This window comes from Gorilla gorilla, chromosome 21, assembly GCF_029281585.2.
Source record: "Gorilla gorilla gorilla isolate KB3781 chromosome 21, NHGRI_mGorGor1-v2.1_pri, whole genome shotgun sequence".
NCBI classification, from domain to species: Eukaryota; Metazoa; Chordata; class Mammalia; order Primates; family Hominidae; genus Gorilla; species Gorilla gorilla.
This window is the reverse complement of record NC_073245.2, coordinates 43709347-43726681: the sequence shown is the minus strand read 5'-3', so window position 1 is coordinate 43726681 and position 17335 is coordinate 43709347. Positions and strand designations below refer to the sequence as shown.

Below are 17335 nucleotides of genomic sequence, written 5' to 3'. Positions count from 1 at the left end.
TTTTGGGCAAGGCAGCTGATTCCAGTTTGCCACAGACTTGATGCTCCCTAATGTCCTCTACCCAGTTGACTTCACTGACTTACATTATTGGTCTGACTCTGTGAGCATTTGAGTTAGTGAATCCTGGTTTCAGTTTTGGAATTAATGTGTGTACATGTGTATGTGTGTATGTAAGACTCAAAAATTGCTTTCCAGACAATCTTTTTTTTTGGAAACATTGTCTTGCTCTGTTGCTCAGACTGGAGTGCAGTGGTGCAATCTTGGCTCATTGCAACCTCCGCTTCCTTGGTTCAAGGGATTCTCCTGCCTCAGCCTCCCAAGTAGCTAGGATTACAGGCCCGCACCACCGTGTCTGGCTACTTTTTTTTTTTTTTTTGTATTTTTAGTAGAGACAGGCTTTCACCATGTTGGCCAGGCTGGTCTTGAACTCCTGACCTCAGGTGATCTGCCCACTTTGGCCTCCCAAAGTTTCATTCCAGACAATTCTGTGAAAAGGCATCTATCCTCATTCACAGAGTTGGGTAGACCCTGAAGTGGACTGGATTTGGAATGGTCACACTCACTCTGGACTGTTTTGTAAGACTGGAAAAGCTAAGAGCATGCACCCTTGACTGCCTGACTAGAGCACTTGGGGTGTTAACCCAGCTCTAGCTTTTCTTCTTGGTGTGGTCATGTTGTACTTTATGCAAACCCTGATTAACCTAAGCCACTGATTAGTTTGAAGGTGGCCATGTAACCAGATTCTGGCCAGCGAGAAATGAAGGACATTTGCTAGAGGGCTCTGGAAAGAGTTTCCTTGCTGATGAAAGGGACATGCTGAGGAAGAGACAACCTTTTTGCTTTGCCTGGACCTTGTGATGTCCACGTTTGATGCCTGAAACTGGGGTGGCCATATTGGGACCCTAAGGGTAGCTATCCCAGGGCAAGCTGAGACCCAGAAGATGGCAGAGTGGAAAGATGGAAAGAGGAACTCTCATATATGTGCTCAAAGAGGCACATGCAGTGTTCATAGTGCATTATTTATAGCAGAAAAAAAGCCCATCAACAGGAAGAAAAGATAAATAAATCTTATATGTTCATACAGTGGAATACTGTGCAGTGATGAAAAAGAATAGTTACAGATTTCAACACAAGGAATCTCATAAATATAATGTTGAATGTGAAAAATAATAAAGCTGAAGGATACATATAGTATGATGTTTAAAAGCATCCAATACTTTGCCTTAGCAAAATATATCTGCGGGAAAAAGTATAAAGTAATGCATGGAAATGCATTACAATTTATTGAGTGCTTACTGAGTGCAAAGCATCATGCTAACAAATAGCCAACCTGATTCATTTCTCACATTGACCCTTAGTGAGAAATACTAATTTTTTTTTTTTTGAGACAGAGTCTTGGTCTGTCGCCCAGGCTGGAGTGCAGGGGCGTGATCTCGGCTCACTGCAACCTCTGCCTCCATGATTCAAGTGATTCTCCTGCCTCAGCCTCCTGAGCAGCTGGGAACACAGGCACGTGCCACCATGCCCAGCTAACTTTTTTTGTATTTTTAATGGAGATGGAGTTTCAACATGTTGGCCAGCTTGTCTTGAACTCCGGACCTCAGGTGATCCGCCCACCTCGGCCTCCCAAAGTGCTGGGATTACAGTCATGAGCCACTGTGCCTGGCCAAGAAATACTATTAATATCCCCACTTTCCAGATGAGAAAACTGAGGCCTAGAGAGGGGAAGTAAATTACCAATGGCATATAGTGGTTCTTTCTTAAGTACTAAAAACTTCATTTAATCCTATGGGATAAGAATTATCACCTCTCATTTCAAAACGAAGGAAAGGAGAACCCAGCTCACACAGAGATCAAGTGCTTGAGGTGGGATTAAACACAGGTTTCTTCTAGTTCCAAAGCCTGTGCTTTTCCACCAATAAATTGTCACATCAACAATGGATGGGAATATAAGCCACAACACACACACACACATACACACACACCTTAGCCTTGAACTTGAACCATATGGAACTGGGTAAAACCACACACATTGCTGCACCCAGAGCTCCCATCTCATCATTCGTATTATTTTTAACTGAACCCTGAACTGAACAGAAGGGAACAGTGCTCAAATTGAAACTGAACTTGTATATTTTTTCAAGCTGTTGAACTACAATATTTAAATATTCTGGAGACAGAGACAATTACATAGAGAATTCTGTGCTAACCCCTTCACTCTGTATATTTTGATTTGCCTAAGGTCATATGGTCATGACAGACCGAAGGGATTCTTAATCATTACAAAGCTGTTGTAGGTGAATTTTTCACTACTTCTATCCCTCTTTTACCCTCCCCTTCCCTTCGTGGCCAGGGCAGGGACTTGGAAGTTCCTGTACCCACCAGCTGTGATCCTCTCTACATTCTCTACCTTCCTTCAGAGCCCACATCCTTGTCCATGTTTGTTGAATGAAGAAAGGAGAGAGCGGGCCCTATGAGATGTGTATTTCCCATCTCCAAGGACAGGGAGCTCCAGCCTGAACCTGATTTCTCGGGGGTCCCTGAGCAGAAGCTTCATGCCTGGGGTGAGAAATTGGAACTTTCCACCAAGGCTAGTGATCCTCAGTATTCGAGCAGCCTGGCTGGGTGTCTTGGGATCCAGGTGGCCTTTGTCTCATCTGGACCAGGCCAGCACGGTTTGTGGCCCTCCCCCACAGCAAGAGGAGGGACTCTGAGGAGGCTTGGGGGCCCCGGGGAGACATCCATCTTCCCAGAGCTTTATCATTTTTTCCATAACAGTATCCTCCCTTCAAGGTGGAAAGTCCCAGCTGGCAGCTGAGGATGCTGTCAATGCGCTTTTGTTCTCTATCTTGCCCCTAGCTCAGGCAGCAGGGCTGGAGACAAAGACACCTTCCTTTTTATACCAGCCTGTTCCAGGCTTGCTGTACAAACAAATGGTGTAACACACACCACCCCTTAATGCTGTGAGCTAGATCTCCCTGGTTTGAATTCTGGTTCTGCTACTTGCTAACTGTGCAATCTTGGTGGGTTACTGCACTTCTCTGTGCTACAAGTTTCTCCATCTGAAAACTGGGATGGTGATAATATGATCGGTTTTTCAGGATTTAATGATTAATGTATGAAAAACACTTAGGACAGCACCTGCAGCACCTGGTACATAGTAAGAGTGATCTAACTGCTTGCTGTTTATTACATAACTTTGGGGTTGGACAACTCATCTCCTCTCTCTGAGTCTCAGTTTCCCTAATTGTACAACTAAGATGGCAGTTCCTGCCTGCCTCTCGACCATTGATCTGGCCCTTTCTTGCTGTGTAGCCTTGGAGAGATTCTTGGGTTCTCTTAGCCTCTGTGTCCTCATCTATTAAACAGTACCTATTAAGTAGAGGGTTGTGGTGGTGAGGACATGAGAAAATGTGTACCCAGCATGTAGCATGCGGCCCAACACTAACACAGAGAAACAGTTAAAACAAAGTTAGCTATTTTTTTTTGGTTTTGTTTTTATGGATGAGAAAGTACTTTTTAAACTATAATAGGCTGAGGAAGAGTGTGGTTTTCTCACATGCTTTCCATTCCTTATTCACAGACACCTAGAATCAGAGAGGACAGGATTGGAAGGGCCACTTTACAGGTAATGGATAATGAATTAATGGATATCTATTAATGGATAATGAATTAATCCATTCAACAAATATTTACTGAGCACCTATTATGAGCCAGGCACTGTTGTAGGTGCTGGGATCAGAGCAGTACTGAGGGCCCTTCCCTCAAGGAGCTTTCATTCCTGTGGGGCAGACAGACAAAAACATGTGAATACATATGCCAGGCAGAGACTCATAAGCAGGTCTTCACAGTCTCAGAATATTTTACCCTTAACAACTTCTGGTTTCTGCAAGGCCTTAAGATATGATAGCAGGGTGGGACCCAGTGGCTCATACCTGAAATCTCAGCACCTTGGGATGTTGAGGTGGGAGCATCTCTTGAGCTCAGGAGTTTGAGACCATCATGGGCAACACAGCAAAACTTTGTCTCCTCTAAAAATTAAAAAAAAAAAATTAGCTGGGCATAATGGCATGTGCCTGTAGTCCCAGCTACTTGGGGTGCTGAGGTGGGAGGATGGCTTGAGCCGGGGAGGGGGAGGCTGCAGCGAGCTGTGATCGCGCCACTGCATTCCAGCCTAGGCAACAGAGTGAGACCCTGTTTTTTTGTTTTTGTTTTTTTTTTTTTAAAAAAGAAGATATGCTAGCGGGAGCCCACATTTATTGAATCTTCTTAGACACGGAAAGTGTCTTAAGCATTTTACACAACTTGAATCATTTAATCCTCACATCGACCCTAAAGGAAAGAATTGTCATGAATCCTGTTATTATAGATGGAGAAACTAAGGCATGGAGAGATGGAGGGGAGCGGGGTTTGAACACACACCCCTGGTTCAGGGCAGTACCCTCAATCACCCTGCCATCTTGCCGTGCTGGCTGCATAACTCTCCTTCCCTCAACACCTCCCACCTCCCCATCTTGGTCTGCACCAGTTCTTTCTTCCCTCCCCCTTTCCTCCCTTATCCCGTTCTCAAGTATTTCTTCCACATTCTGAGTAGCCTGGGGTAAGCTCTCTCTCTCTCTCTCTCTCTCTCTCTCTCTCTCTCTCTCTCTCTCTCTCTCTCTCTCTCTGTCTCTCTCTCTCTCTCCCTCTCTCCCTCTCTCTCTCTCTCTCTCCCTCTCTCTCGCCCTCAGTGTTCCTATCTGAGGATGGGGGATTGGACTGGATTATCTTCAGGTCCTTCCCTGACCACTCTAATTTTCAGCTCCTTATCAGTTTGTGATTCTTTTATTTGCTGATTTGTTTTCTAGTCTGCCAGCCCACCCTACTGTGAGCTACCGAGCAGTGAGCTCCCTCTTTCTGTTCACCACATCTCCCCAGAGCCTGGCACTGTGCCCGGCACTTAGTAGGCCCTCAATAAATACTTGTAGATGAAGAAAGGAGGGGATGAGGGCGATTGTACTCAGTTTTCTAAAGCCAGCTCCTGCACTGTCTCCCCGGCCCCTCTTCTTTTCTCAGCTCTTCCCCCTCCCCACTTCCCTCCCGCCCTCTCACCTCCCAGGGCCCACTCCGGCCCTCCATCCGGCCTGCATTTTTCCGGGTTTGATATCATTTTTTCCACTCTCCCGGCAGCTGCCGGCCGCCTCTGCCAACTTTCCACAGCTAGAGCCCCTCCCCCTGACCGCAGGCCGGAGACGGCTTGGGGTGGAGGAAGACCTTCCTTCTTTTCCCTTCCCCAGGCTGGGGTTGGGGTGTGGGAGTGAGTGCCATCCGTCCCCGTTAGAAGGCTGAGATGTGGGAATTCGCGGCTGGAGGACGCTGCTGGCTGGCTGGCGGGTGCTGCGGTCTTTCTCTGCACCGCGTCCCCCGGGGCTGGGGCGTCTGGGATAGTTGGGGGAAGGGATGTCCGGCGTCAGGGACACGACGGTCCAAACGGTTTGCGTCTTGTTTTCTTCTCAAAGCAGTGACACCCCTTCCCTTCGGGCTGGAAACTCCTGACCTGATCCCCAACACCCAGCCCTGACCCCAGCCAGGCTGGACGCCTCACCACCTCCTTCCTCCCGCACAGCCAAAGGGAGACCCAGGAGGAGGCTGGGCCCTGGGGTGTAATCCTCCCTGGCTGGGTGACTCTGGCATGCTCACCTCCCCTCTCTAGGCTTGTTTCTGCCTTCGGGAAATGAGTGAGTTGGATTAAACTGGGGTCCATCCCGGGGATTAATGCATTGAGTTTCATAGAGCTCCTGCCCCAACCTCCCTTAAATTGGATGCGAAATTATGTTTTTAAATTCGTTTTGCCAAGATTCTATAGGGTTTTGTATCATCTTTAAAGTGGACAATGGATATGTTGGTCACTAGAGTCTGACAAGCCTGGGCTGGAATCCCGGCAACTTCGCGTATAGCAGCTGTATGATCTTGGGTGAGCCTTCCGTGTCCTCTGCCTCAGTTTACTAATGAGCAAAATGGGGTTAATCGGAAACCCTTCTCCCAGGTGTTGGGAGGATTAATTGTTGTGACAGCTTAGTACACAGCTCCCAACAAACGCCAGCAGTTCTATTGCCAGGATGAGTACTGAGGTCCTTCCAGACATGTGAATCTAGAACGTAAAAAATGGGTTAATGAGAAAGTAGCTGGTCACGGAACTGTGGTTGTGATCCACTGTTGAGAGAAGGGCCTGAGCACAAAATTGGTCCAAGTACTTTATTGATGCGCCCTGACGCCCAGGCCAGCAGGCCAGACCAGTCTACAGTCAAGTGCAGATGGGAGGGCAGTAGGTGGAGACGCCTGGGCATTCAGATGCGACATCCTTCTGGTCTGGTTTATTGTGTTTCTGAGGGTTGGCCAGAGCCCAGGGACAAGGGAGATTTTTTTACAAAAAGACACCCACCACGTAAAAACTACTTTGTGCCCAGCTTGGGGCTTCGGCCCCATCGTCTGTCTGTCCATCGCTTTCCCGGGATCCCCCAGGCTTGGATCTGGGGGATGCTCAGGCCATCAGGGCAGCAGGCAAGCAAGACCCATGATGCAGACTCCAGGTAACGGCGCCTTTGCCCCGCAGTGGCGTCCCTGGAGCCCAGAATGCACCTCAGCGACCCGCCAACTCTCAGAAGGGCGGGGGGCTTCAGAGCACGGCCAGATTGTGGCAGGACTTGGAGCGGGCCTTGAGTGCCCGGCGGCGTGCGCTGCGGGCTGTCAGGCGTGCCAGGAAGCGACGAGCGCGCTGGGCTAGGCTGGCCGGCCGTCGGGGTGCGGGGGGTTCCTCGGCCGCACTGTCCCGGCGGCGCAAGCGCAGTTGGCGCACCACGCCCTCGAAGAGCTCGGCCACATTGTGCTGCAGCGTGGCGGATGTCTCGATGAATTTACAGTCGAACACCACAGCGCAGGCGCGGCCCTCTGAGGGGGCGGGGCCCGGCGAGGAGGGGTGGAGCCATAACAGAAGGCGGAGAAAAAGGTAGGAAGAGATGTGTTTAGTCTCGGTTGTAAGCAATTTTTCCTGTGCCCATACCTGGTGCTGCTGTCTGGGGACTCAGATAAATCAGACTGGTCTTTGAGGGAAGACAGAGAGGCTGGGGTCAGGGAGGGGTCAGATTATTGAATGCCAGGTAAAGGGTCTAATTTGCTGTAGATCGGAATTACCTGGAGGGGCTTGTTTAAATGCAGATTCCTGGACCCACCCTCAGAGTTTCTGATTCTGTAGGTTTGGGTTGAGGTCTGGAAATCTGTGCTTTAACAAAATCTTCTGGGGCTTATGTTGCAGCTTTTTTTTTTTCTTTTTTTTTGGATGTCTGTTCACAAAGCATAGGGTCTTCCACCTCCAGGATGCCACTGAGCCCGAGTTCTAGTCCTCAGGGGCTGGTAACTGTGAAACTAGCTTTTTCCTTTCTGGGTCTCAGTTTACACATTTTTTAGATTTTACTCTGTGAGTAAGACCATTGAAAAATTGTTATGGGCCCTATCTGATATGTCAAACTTATTAAAATAGTCCCCATCCCATTGTAAATACAAGCCATATATGATGTTTAAAGTTTTGGCTTGTAGTTGCTGGTTGACAAAATATGTTTTGCAGACAAAGCTTTGCGAAATTTGAATTTCTAATTTTTTTCACTGTATTTTGGAACCAATAATTGTTCTTTTCAGTTCTCAAATGTAAGCCCTTGAAAAGCCTGTAGGCACTGGGCCTATCATCCTGGTGGATAAAGTGTCTCTGATTAAGGGGCTAGGGGAGCCATAGAGGAAATTATTATTATTATTTTTTTGAGACAGAGTCTCATTCTGTCGCCCAGGCTGGAGTGCAGTGGCGTGGTCTTGGCTCACTGCAACCTCTACCTCCTGGGTTTAAGTGATTCTCATGCATCAGCTGCCCAAGTAGCTGGGATTACTGGTGTGCACCACCATGCCTGGCTAATTTTTATATTTTTAGTAGAGATGGGGTTTCACCATGTTGGCCAGGTTGGTCTTGAACTCCTGACCTCAAGTGATCCACTTGCCTCAGTCTTCCAAAGTGCTTGGATTACAGGCGTGAGCCACTGGGCCTGGCCAGGATTTTTTTTAAAAAAAGAGTTAAATTATTTTTTATTTTTTTTGTAGAGAGAAGGTCTTGCTGTGTTGCCAAAGCTGGTCTCAAACTCCTGGGCTCAAGCAAGTCCTCCCACCTTGGCCTCCCAAAGTGCTAGGATTATAGTTGTGAGCCACCATGCCCCACCACATACAGGAATTTTTAAGAAGTGCAAATTCAGCTCTGGTCTTGGAAAATTCTGGCAGGTGGCAAGGAGGAATAATTGAGAAGCAGGAGGACTGGCGAAGGTGGAGATGCCAGGATAGCACAGAGACTGTAGGCAGAGAGGGAAGGGAATGTGGTATTAATGGAGGTGGCCTGACAGGATCTGGGGACTGGTTTGGGGGTGATGAGTGGGAAGCAAGAATGGTTCCCAGCTTGCAGGCTTAGGCAAGTGGCTGCAGGGTAGGGGCAGCTTGGCAGGGACAGTCACTGAGATGAAGAGCGCTGGAGGAGCAGCCATGACAGTGGGGCCCAGGTGAAGAGGAGGGGGTGGGATGGAGGGCTCACCTTCCACAGAGACTTCTCGGCAGCGGGCCAAGTCTGCCTTGTTGCCCACGAGGATGATGGGCACATGGTCTGCCTGATGTGTGCGCCGCAGCTGGATGCGGAGCTCAGAGGCACTCTCAAAGCTGCCTCGGTCTGCGATGGAGTATACGATGACATAGGCACTGCCCCCCTGCAGGCATGACTCCTGGCTCCAGCTTTTATCCTGCAGGAGAGGGACCCAAGGCCCATCCTCAGAGGGTATCTAGGCCCTGGCTGAGGAAGGTGGAGCTGGGATGGTCTAATGGGTGGGATGTGGCTTGAGGTTTATAGTTTGGACAGGTGTGGGGGACAACTTCTGCTATAATTCCGTGTCACCTTGGGAAAATTGGTGATTCTTTCTGAGCCTCAGTTTCTCTGCTTAAAAATTTAGGCTAATAACACTACCTCACAGAATTCTCTCACTCACTGATACTTTTGCAGGCTGGGTAGTGCAGGCAAAATTTACTTGGTTCCTGTTCCTGCTAAAGAGGGTTCTCCCTTGACCTGTTTAGCTCTTTTGTCTTGTTTCTGAGGAGGGTTTAGTCTTGCCATATGGTTCTTTATGCCTGGTGAAATCCAGAATGAAGAGAAAAAAGAGAGAAAAGTGAGGACAGGAGGCTGACTTTAGAGGGAAGGCATTTTTCAGGACAGTTTTGAAGATGGAGGTGAAGGAGCAACTGTAAAGTGTAAGTTCACAAGGGGATGAGACAGTCAAGGGGCACTTTAAGAAGTGGAGTCCTTTCAAGTTGTTTGACCAAGAAAAAGAAAGAACTGCAGTGCTTTTGATATTTCGGATGGTGATCTTTTGTTAGGGACAGCCCTCCAAGACTGGACTACCTGGGTAGTAACCTTATAAGTGTTGAATAAGACACGGTTTCTGCCCTCCAAAAGCTCATGGTCTGGAAGAGAGCTTATGGAAATGGGAGTTATAGTGTAGTGTGAAAGTACCAGTAAGAGACATGTGTAAGTGGCTGGAGGAGTGGGGTGGGGAGGCCAGAACAACCCCACCTGGCAGAGTGTGCGAGGGCTTCACAGGGGACTGGTGAATGGGGTTAGGAAGGAGGGGGAGGCCAAGCAGGAGAGAAGAGATTCCAGACAAAGGGAACAGTCAGAGCTAAAGGCCTGAAGTGAGAAAGACTGAGTGTGGTTGTGAGGTAGTGAAGAAGCCAGAAATTTTCTTTCGTTTTTCTTTTTTTTGAGATGGAGTCCTACTCTGTCTCCCAGGCTGGAGTGCAGTGGCATGATCTTGGCTTACTGCAACCTCCACCTCCCAGGTTCAAGTGATTCTCCTGCCTCGGCTTCCTGAGTAGCTGGGATGACAGGCACCTGCCACAACGCCCAGCTAATTTTTGTGTTTTTGGTAGAGACGGGGTTTCACGATAGGCTGGTCTCAAACCCTGACCTCAGGTGATCCACCCACCTCGGCCTCCCATAGTGCTGGGATTACAGGCATGAGCCACCGTGCTCGGCCAGAAGCCAGAAATTTTCTGATAACCAAATGGGAATTTGGTGATGAATAGGAAAGCATCAGATTCGTGGTCAATGTCACTGTCAAAGGGGGGTAAGTTCTCAACAGCCATATTGATCATTTCCCAGGCTAAATAACCTTAGGGTGAGTCAGACAGATGTGGGTTCTCAACCTTGAGTATGGACAGGTTTCTTCCTTTGGGTCTTAGTTTTCCCCATCTCTAGAATGAGAAAGTGAGTCTTGACCATTCATTCATTCATTGCACAAATATTTTTGGAGGATTTGCTGTATGTCAAGATCACAAAAGCCAGTTGGTGTATGGATTTGTTGGTATGAACTCATTGGGAGTGTGATTAAAAATATAGATTCTCAGCTGGGCGTGGTGGCTTATGCTTGTAATCCCAGCACTTTGGGAGGCTGAGGTGGGCAGATCACCTGAGGTCAGGAGTTCGAGACCAGCCTGGCTAACATGGTGAAACCCTGTCTCTACTAAAAATACAAAAATAGCTGGGCATGGTGGTGGGTGCCTGTAGTCCCAGCTACTCGGGAGGCTGAGGCAGAAGAATAGCTTGAACCTGGGAGGCGGAGGTTGCAGTGAGCTGAGATCACGACACTGCACTCCAGCCTAGGTGACAGGGCGAGACTCCATCTCAAAAAAAAGAAAAGAAATAAAAGAATAAGAAGCTCTAAAAGTGGGGCTGTAGTATCTATGTATGTATGTATGTATGTATGTATGTATGTATCTGTCTGTCTATCTATCTATCTATCTATCTATCTATCTATCTATCTATCTATCTATCTTTATTGAGACGGAGTCTCGCTCTGTTGCCCAGGCTGAGGGTGAGGGCCAGGGTGAGGCCTGATAATTTGATTTTTATTATTTATTCATTTATTTTTTTTGAGACAGAGTTTTGCTCTTGTTGCCTAGGCTGGAGTGCAATGGCATGATCTCTGCTCACCGCAACCTCCGCCTCCCAGGTTCAAGTGATTCTCCTGCCTTAGCCTCCTGAGTAGCTGGGATTACAGGCATGCACCACCACACCTGGCTAATTTTGTATTTTTAGTAGAGATGGGGTTTCTCCATGTTGGTCAGGCTGGTCTCAAACTCCCTACCTCAGGTGATCTGCCCACCTCGGCCTCCCAAAGTGCTGGGATTACAGACATGAGCCAACGCGCCCAGCCGATAATTTGATTTTTAATACACTCCAAGTGGTCCTGATGGTCAGCCAACCTGGTACACTAAGGTCCTAACGCCCACCCAATTCTGTCAGATTCAGCCTCTCTGATATCAGAGTACCATGTAGCGCACAGATGGAACGGATGGATACTTATTTCAATGATGCTGCTACTGCTTGGACCCTCTTTGAGACCTCTCTTCACAGTCACCGATCAGGGAAACTGGTTCAGTTTCCTAGTTTTGCTGGTTGCAAAAATAAAAGGCCAGAAAAGAGAAGAAAATGTTCTCAAGGTGAAAGCAAGCTGGGTGTGGAGTTCCAGCTCCCGCCTTCTAGTCTAGTATCCTTTCTCCCCTGTCTCCTGAGTGGGACTCCCAGTCTGATCACCCATCTTAACTTGCTGGACACTGCCCCATAGCATTCTCAGCTGCATATGAAAAGTAGACCCTCTAACCAGCCTGTGAGGTCCACGAAGCCAGAGGGCCTGTCTGCCTTATTCATCTCTGTGTCTCCGAGGTCCTGGTCCATGATAGACACCCAGCAAGTATTTCTGAATGAATGAATGAGCAAATGACTGAAACCTCAGCTGAAGGTTCAGAAGGTGATGCTCTTGGGGGGAGGACAGTCATAAGACGAGGACTCTTATGCAGTCCTAATGCATAAGAATACAGCCTCGGCCAGGCATGGTGGCTCATGCCTGTAATCCCAGCACTTTGGGAGGCCGAGGCGGGTGGATCGCCTGAGGTCAGGAGTTCAAGACTATCCTGACCAACATGATGAAACCCTGCCTCTACTAAAAATACAAAAATTAGCTGGGCGTGGTGACAGGTGCCTGTAATCCTAGCTACTTGGGAGGCTGAGGCAGGAGAATTGCTTGAACCTGGGAGGCGGAGGTTGCAGTGAGCCGAGATGGCGCCACTGCGCTCCAGCCTGGGCAACAAGAGTGAAACTCTGTCTAAAAAAAAAAAAAAAAAAAAGAATAAGATCTACAAAGATTTTGTAGATCTGGGTTTGGATCTTACTTGCTATTTGAGAGCTTTGGACACATTATTATTATTATTTAACCGCTCTGGTCTTTGGTTTCCTCATCAGTAGAATGGGAATCAGAAGACTCACCATTTAGTTTTTGAGCAGCCTATCTCCTAGAGAGATGGGATCCCAGGTGATTTTAGATCCTTCTCTTTGCTTAGGTGTTTTTCCTCAGAGTTCTACAATGAGCATGTATTACCCATGTAGCAAAAGAAAAGAAAACACAAACAAGATAAAATCATAATAGGGACATATTCCTGCCTACGGCTGTCTTCCTGCCCTGATTTCCTTTTTCTCTAGCTACCAAGTCATAATTACTAAGAGTTATCATTTACAATTCTTCACCCCTATTCAGCAGTTTTTCATGCTTTAAACTGGGCTTACCTCTGAAATTGCATAAGAACTTTAAAAAACTAGCTGATGAGGAAGGCAGGAATGGTTAACCGATTTATCAGATGAGAAAACTGAAGCTCGGAGTGGTTAAGTCAATTGCACAAAACTACACAACTAGTAAGAAAAAGAAATGGGGTTCAGCCTTAGGTATTTTGGGGCCAAATCCAGCTTTCCTTCTGTACAATGTGGGTGGGAGGGGTGGGACGAGGGTGGAAATAATGATGGGGAGATCTGCAGGGGGAGAAGTACATTCTGAGATGGCTGCTAGGAGGGGATTGTGGAGTGAGAAAAGGGGTCAGGGTCATAAGGGTCTTCTGTTTGGGATTGGAAAGACTGCTTAGGAGCTGTGGGTTTTGGGGGAGGGTGCTGAGGATGGCCGTTGCTCACACCTGATCTGTAGTGTCCCAGGAGGGGACAGGAAGGAGTCTAGTATTAGGCTCAGCAGCCCTCTCCCCAAATTCTGCTTGCAGTGCCATACCAGTTTCTCGGCCTCCCAGGTGTCCACGACCACCAGTGTGGTGTCTTCTCCATCCACCGTGAGGGTCCTCTCATATACATCTTCTGCAACCGAGGGAAGAGCTGGATCTCAGGGAGGACGGGCAAGCCTGAGAGAGTGTGGTGTTCCCTACCCCCCATTTCTGGTCATATCGCCCCCTCCACTTGTCCTCGGAAACGCTTATCACACTTGTTTGATGCCTGTCTCTCCTGGTAGGAACCCATGTCTCCCCAGCTGCCATAGTACCTGGCGCATAGTAGGTGCCAGAAAGATTTGATTGATTGAATGAAGGTGGGGTGGTGGGGTTAAAGTTGGGCTAGGAATTCTCCCAGGCCTGCTCTGCCTCTGACTTAGTGCATGCTTCAGGCAGGTCATGTTATCCTCTCTTGACCTCAGTCTCCCTATTTGTAACACATATGGGTTCTCACTCGGAGAGAGAAGTCAAGACTAGAGAGGAGTCTGGCTAGATGTCCCTACCTTTTCTCTGCATTTAACCAACCCCCTTCCCCCACTCACCCTATGTCCTTTTGGCCAGTCCTTCAGGGGCCTACCTTCATCTCTTCTATCTTCCCTGTACCCCATCATCCTGGGGCCCCCGACACTCTCAGCTCACAGCAGTTCTTGGGAATAAAGCAACCCAGGGCCCAGAACTTGGGGTCTCGGAGTCTCCCTTCTGCAAAGGATCTTAGTTTTGCTGTAGATCATGGTGACCATGGATGGGTGTCTATGGGACTGGGAGAATCTAAGAGTCAGAGGAGTCAGGGAGGGGAGTTTCTGACCTTGGTGGAAGTCCACCATTTCTTGACATGGAATTCAGAATTGCCACCCGCATGACATGGAAATGAATCATATACTTCTCATTCATGGGAAGTTGGCAAAATTCTTGTTCTATTCAAGAATTTCCCTCCCCTTGACCATTGTGCAGGCTGTGCCCTGTACAACTTTGGAGGGCGGGGGAGCATCGTGCATGTCATAGTCTAAGTGAATGATGCCCCTTAGAGTTGAACAGTGCATGACTTGTAAAACTGTTCTTGGCAGCCCTATGTCCCTGGTGACAGGGCTTTCGCTCCTTTGGCCACATCCCAGCCCAGCCCATATGGCCCCTACCTCCCAGCTGTTCATGGAGGTCCCTCTCTTGCTTCCCTGCAAAGAGGCTGGCCAAGCTGGTCTTCCCCACTCCAGGATCTCCAAGTAGCACCACACGGTAGAGAGCCTCCCAGGAGCCTTCAGAGTCGCTGGATTCAGAAGACCAATCATCTGGGGCAGGTGAAGGTTTCTGGGTGGGAGGGTTGAGGGAGGCTGATTGGCCCAGCCGGGGATGCTGGGATTGAGTGGAAGGCACTGTGCTCAGGAGGCCAGGCTGGCGGCCCCGTGGGGACAGGGGCAGTGGGGTGCTGGCTCGCCGGTGCAGAGGGGTCTTTGCTTCCTGCTCGGTGTTGAGTGTCATCTTTGGTAGGGGGCGTTTTGCTTCTTCCTTCTTTCCTTCTGAAAGAAGGGGGAATTGGCTGTCAGCCAATTGCTTTGAGCTGCTTCTTTCTATAGTGTCCTGATGAGCTGCTGTATGGCTTCTTCCAGATCCCCCTCTTGTTCAGATGGGAGTAGGAGGTGCCTCAGCTTCTTGGGGCAGAAAGTCCCTAGGTTTTCTGGCCTCAGGCTCTGCGTAAACCTGGATCCGGATGGAAGGAGTGAGTGTGCAGGCTGTGAACACAGACGTGCACACCCAGAGGCCATTCCCTTGTCTTAAGGATGATCTACTCCTGATGACAGACAGGCAGGTGGAGGGGCAGTAGTAAGGTGGGATGTCCTCACATGCACACTCCCCATTCCGTGTACACGGACCTGCCCTTCCCACAGAACATGAGGCCCTGGCTCTGAAAGACATCTGAATTGTCCCCCTCCTCCCCTTCCCCACCGCTCTCTTTCACAGCTTCTGGGTTGGGAGTGCAGTTTCAGGTCTCCCCCAAGGGTAGGGGCTACTTAACTTTCGATGCCCATTTTCACGGGGTCTGAGGAGGAAGAGGCAGGAGGGCAGGTTGGCACTCCAGAAGCGCGAGGGGGGTATGGGGGTAACCCGACTGTAACCCGAGTGCCCTAGTGCCATGGGAACCGCGTGTCTGACCCGCCCCCTGTGTGAAAAATTCAGGAGCGGCTGGCGCTACGGCCTCCAGCTGCTTTTGGGGACGGGAGCTGCCGCCGGTCAGGCCCCAGATTAGGTGACAGGACAGGGTCCTGGCAGGGGACGGGGAGGGCAGACCACAGGGCCCGGGAACGCTGTGCCATTCCTGGAGTCTGGGTCCGAGCTTTCTCAGCCGGCATCCCGGGTGTGAATCCTCCATCCTGGGGTTGGAGGGGTCTTTGTCCAGGGCTATCCAGCCCTCCGGGTCCCAGGTCTGAAGACTCTCACCCTAGGGACGCGGTTTCGAAGCCCCCCTATTCCTGCCAACGCTGCCGAATCCCCCTTCAATCGCCTGGCGAACTCTGCTCCAACTTGAGCAAGTTGGCGGCGCGTAGCGCAGGGCTTTACCTCGGCGTGGGAGGGGTCCAGGGTCCCTCGCAGCTCCAGCGGCTGGATGCTCCAGGCTGTACCACCCGCCTCAGTGAGCAGCCCCTCAGGCCAGTTCCCCTCCCCTCGCCGCCTCGGCCGGGGGAGGAGCCGCGACCCCGCCCCATCCAGCCCCGCCCCATTAGGGCAGCCCCGGGGTCCCCGCCCCAAGGCCCTGGCCGCTCAGTGACTTTTCTGAAAGTGCAGAGCTCAGCTGACCCGCTTCTGCCAGCCCTACGCACCGGGTGAGGGTGGCAGACGAGAAAGGAAGGATGGGGGCTCTGGATTCCTGGGTCTGGAGCTCCATCTGCGTCCACATCTGTCCACTCCATCAAGGGGATGCACTAACATATTAGCCCCCAGAAAAACCACTTGGGGAACTTGCTAAATTTTCAGGTCCCACCTTCCAAGAGAGGCGGATTCCACGGTGCTGGGAGAGGGGTTCGGGAATCTGCGTTTTAAACAAGTGCCCCAAGTGATCCTGATGCAGGCGGTTCATTGACCTCACTTTAAGAAACTCTGCTCTGGATGAAGAATTAATTTTGGGAGGTGGCTTGGAGGAAGAGAGAGCTCAGGAAGTCTGCACTGAAGAATTATGAAAATCTTATTTTGGCATCATTCATTCATTCACCAACTGAGGCTTAGCTGGGCCTGGGCCTGAGGTCTCTGCCACTCTGTCTACTGTTTCTATTACTCATGGCTGAAAAAAAAAATGCTCCCAGGTATGGAGGAGGAGGAAAGAGATTGCTGGTGACGTCGGCCATCCAAGGGGCCAGGATCCAGACTCCTTGACTGGGGTGCCTCCCTTTAGGTCTTGAGAAATTGGGGTGTGTCTGTGTGTGGAGCCCATGGAGACCAGGCTGCACCTGTGGGTGGGGCTCATTGTCATGGCTGAGGGGATTCAGGTGTTCAGCTTGGAATAACTCCCACAGCAGCTGAACAGACTGGCTCAGCCCCCACAGGTCTTGGAGCTGATACAGAACCCCCTCGTGCCTGGCTTCCTTCCGTGGCTTGGCCCTCTAAGCTTACCTTTCTAACTTGCAAGATGGGCCATGAGTGGTGCAGCACCCTTCATTGTCTGGGAGTGAGGTGACTTGGCTTTTCCATCTCTGCAGCACAATTGCTGTGTGACCTTAGGCAAGTCAACTTCCCTCTTTGGGTTTCAGTTTCTTTATTTAAAACTATAATCTGAACAGCTTACACTCTTGCTAGAAAACTTTTGGTTGTCTATAATACAAAAGTCTGAACTTGGCATTCAAGCCCCATCATATTCTCTGCAGAATCATTTCAACCTCTCCTCCCAGGAAAACCCTTGCTTGGCTCATGCCCTACTCTTCTAGGCACATTCTGTTCTTTCTGCCCGGGATACCTTTTCCCCTACTCATCTTTCATGATGCAACTTAGATTCCTGTGTACCAGACACTGTTCTAAGCTCTGCACGGATATTATCTCAGGGGTTCTCAAACTTTGGCGGTGTGTTAGAATCACTTGGAGGGCTTGTTAAGCCACATTTTGCCGGGACCCACCCATACTCTCATCTATGACTAGTGATCTAACAAATGACCAGAAAGCTAACTTGTGACCAGTGTTAGTGAATCTGTGGTCTAACTTGTAA

General features: G+C 49.5%; 1 protein-coding gene across 2 annotated transcripts; it reads right to left on the bottom strand.

The window, feature by feature from the left end:
- Positions 1-6221: 6221 nt before the first annotated feature.
- On the bottom strand, positions 6222-15794 carry REM1 (RRAD and GEM like GTPase 1). Of its 2 annotated transcripts, none has more exons than XM_004061947.5 (5): positions 15703-15794; positions 14286-14844; positions 13161-13243; positions 8600-8801; positions 6222-6927 (listed from the first exon to the last, which is right to left on the bottom strand). In XM_004061947.5, exons 2-5 carry the CDS (start codon positions 14623-14625, stop codon positions 6656-6658), a joined length of 897 nt encoding a protein of 298 aa, XP_004061995.2. In that variant the 5' UTR covers positions 14626-14844; positions 15703-15794; the 3' UTR covers positions 6222-6655. The 2 variants fall into 2 exon arrangements, with proteins under 2 accessions (XP_004061995.2, XP_063558162.1); XM_063702092.1 differs by having other exon boundaries at positions 6223-6927; positions 14286-14663; positions 15703-15757.
- Between the last annotated feature and the right edge of the window lie 1541 nt (positions 15795-17335).

Coding starts and splice junctions, on each gene's coding strand:
- REM1 (XM_004061947.5), bottom strand. CDS start 14,625: ATGACACTCAACACCGAGCAGGAAGCAAAGACCCCTCTGCACCGGCGA. Junction 13,244..14,285: donor CCTCCATGAACAGCTGGGAG/GTAGGGGCCATA, acceptor CCTCGGTTGCAG/AAGATGTATATGAGAGGACC. Junction 6,928..8,599: donor CCGAGAAGTCTCTGTGGAAG/GTGAGCCCTCCA, acceptor CCGCCCCCTCAG/AGGGCCGCGCCTGCGCTGTG.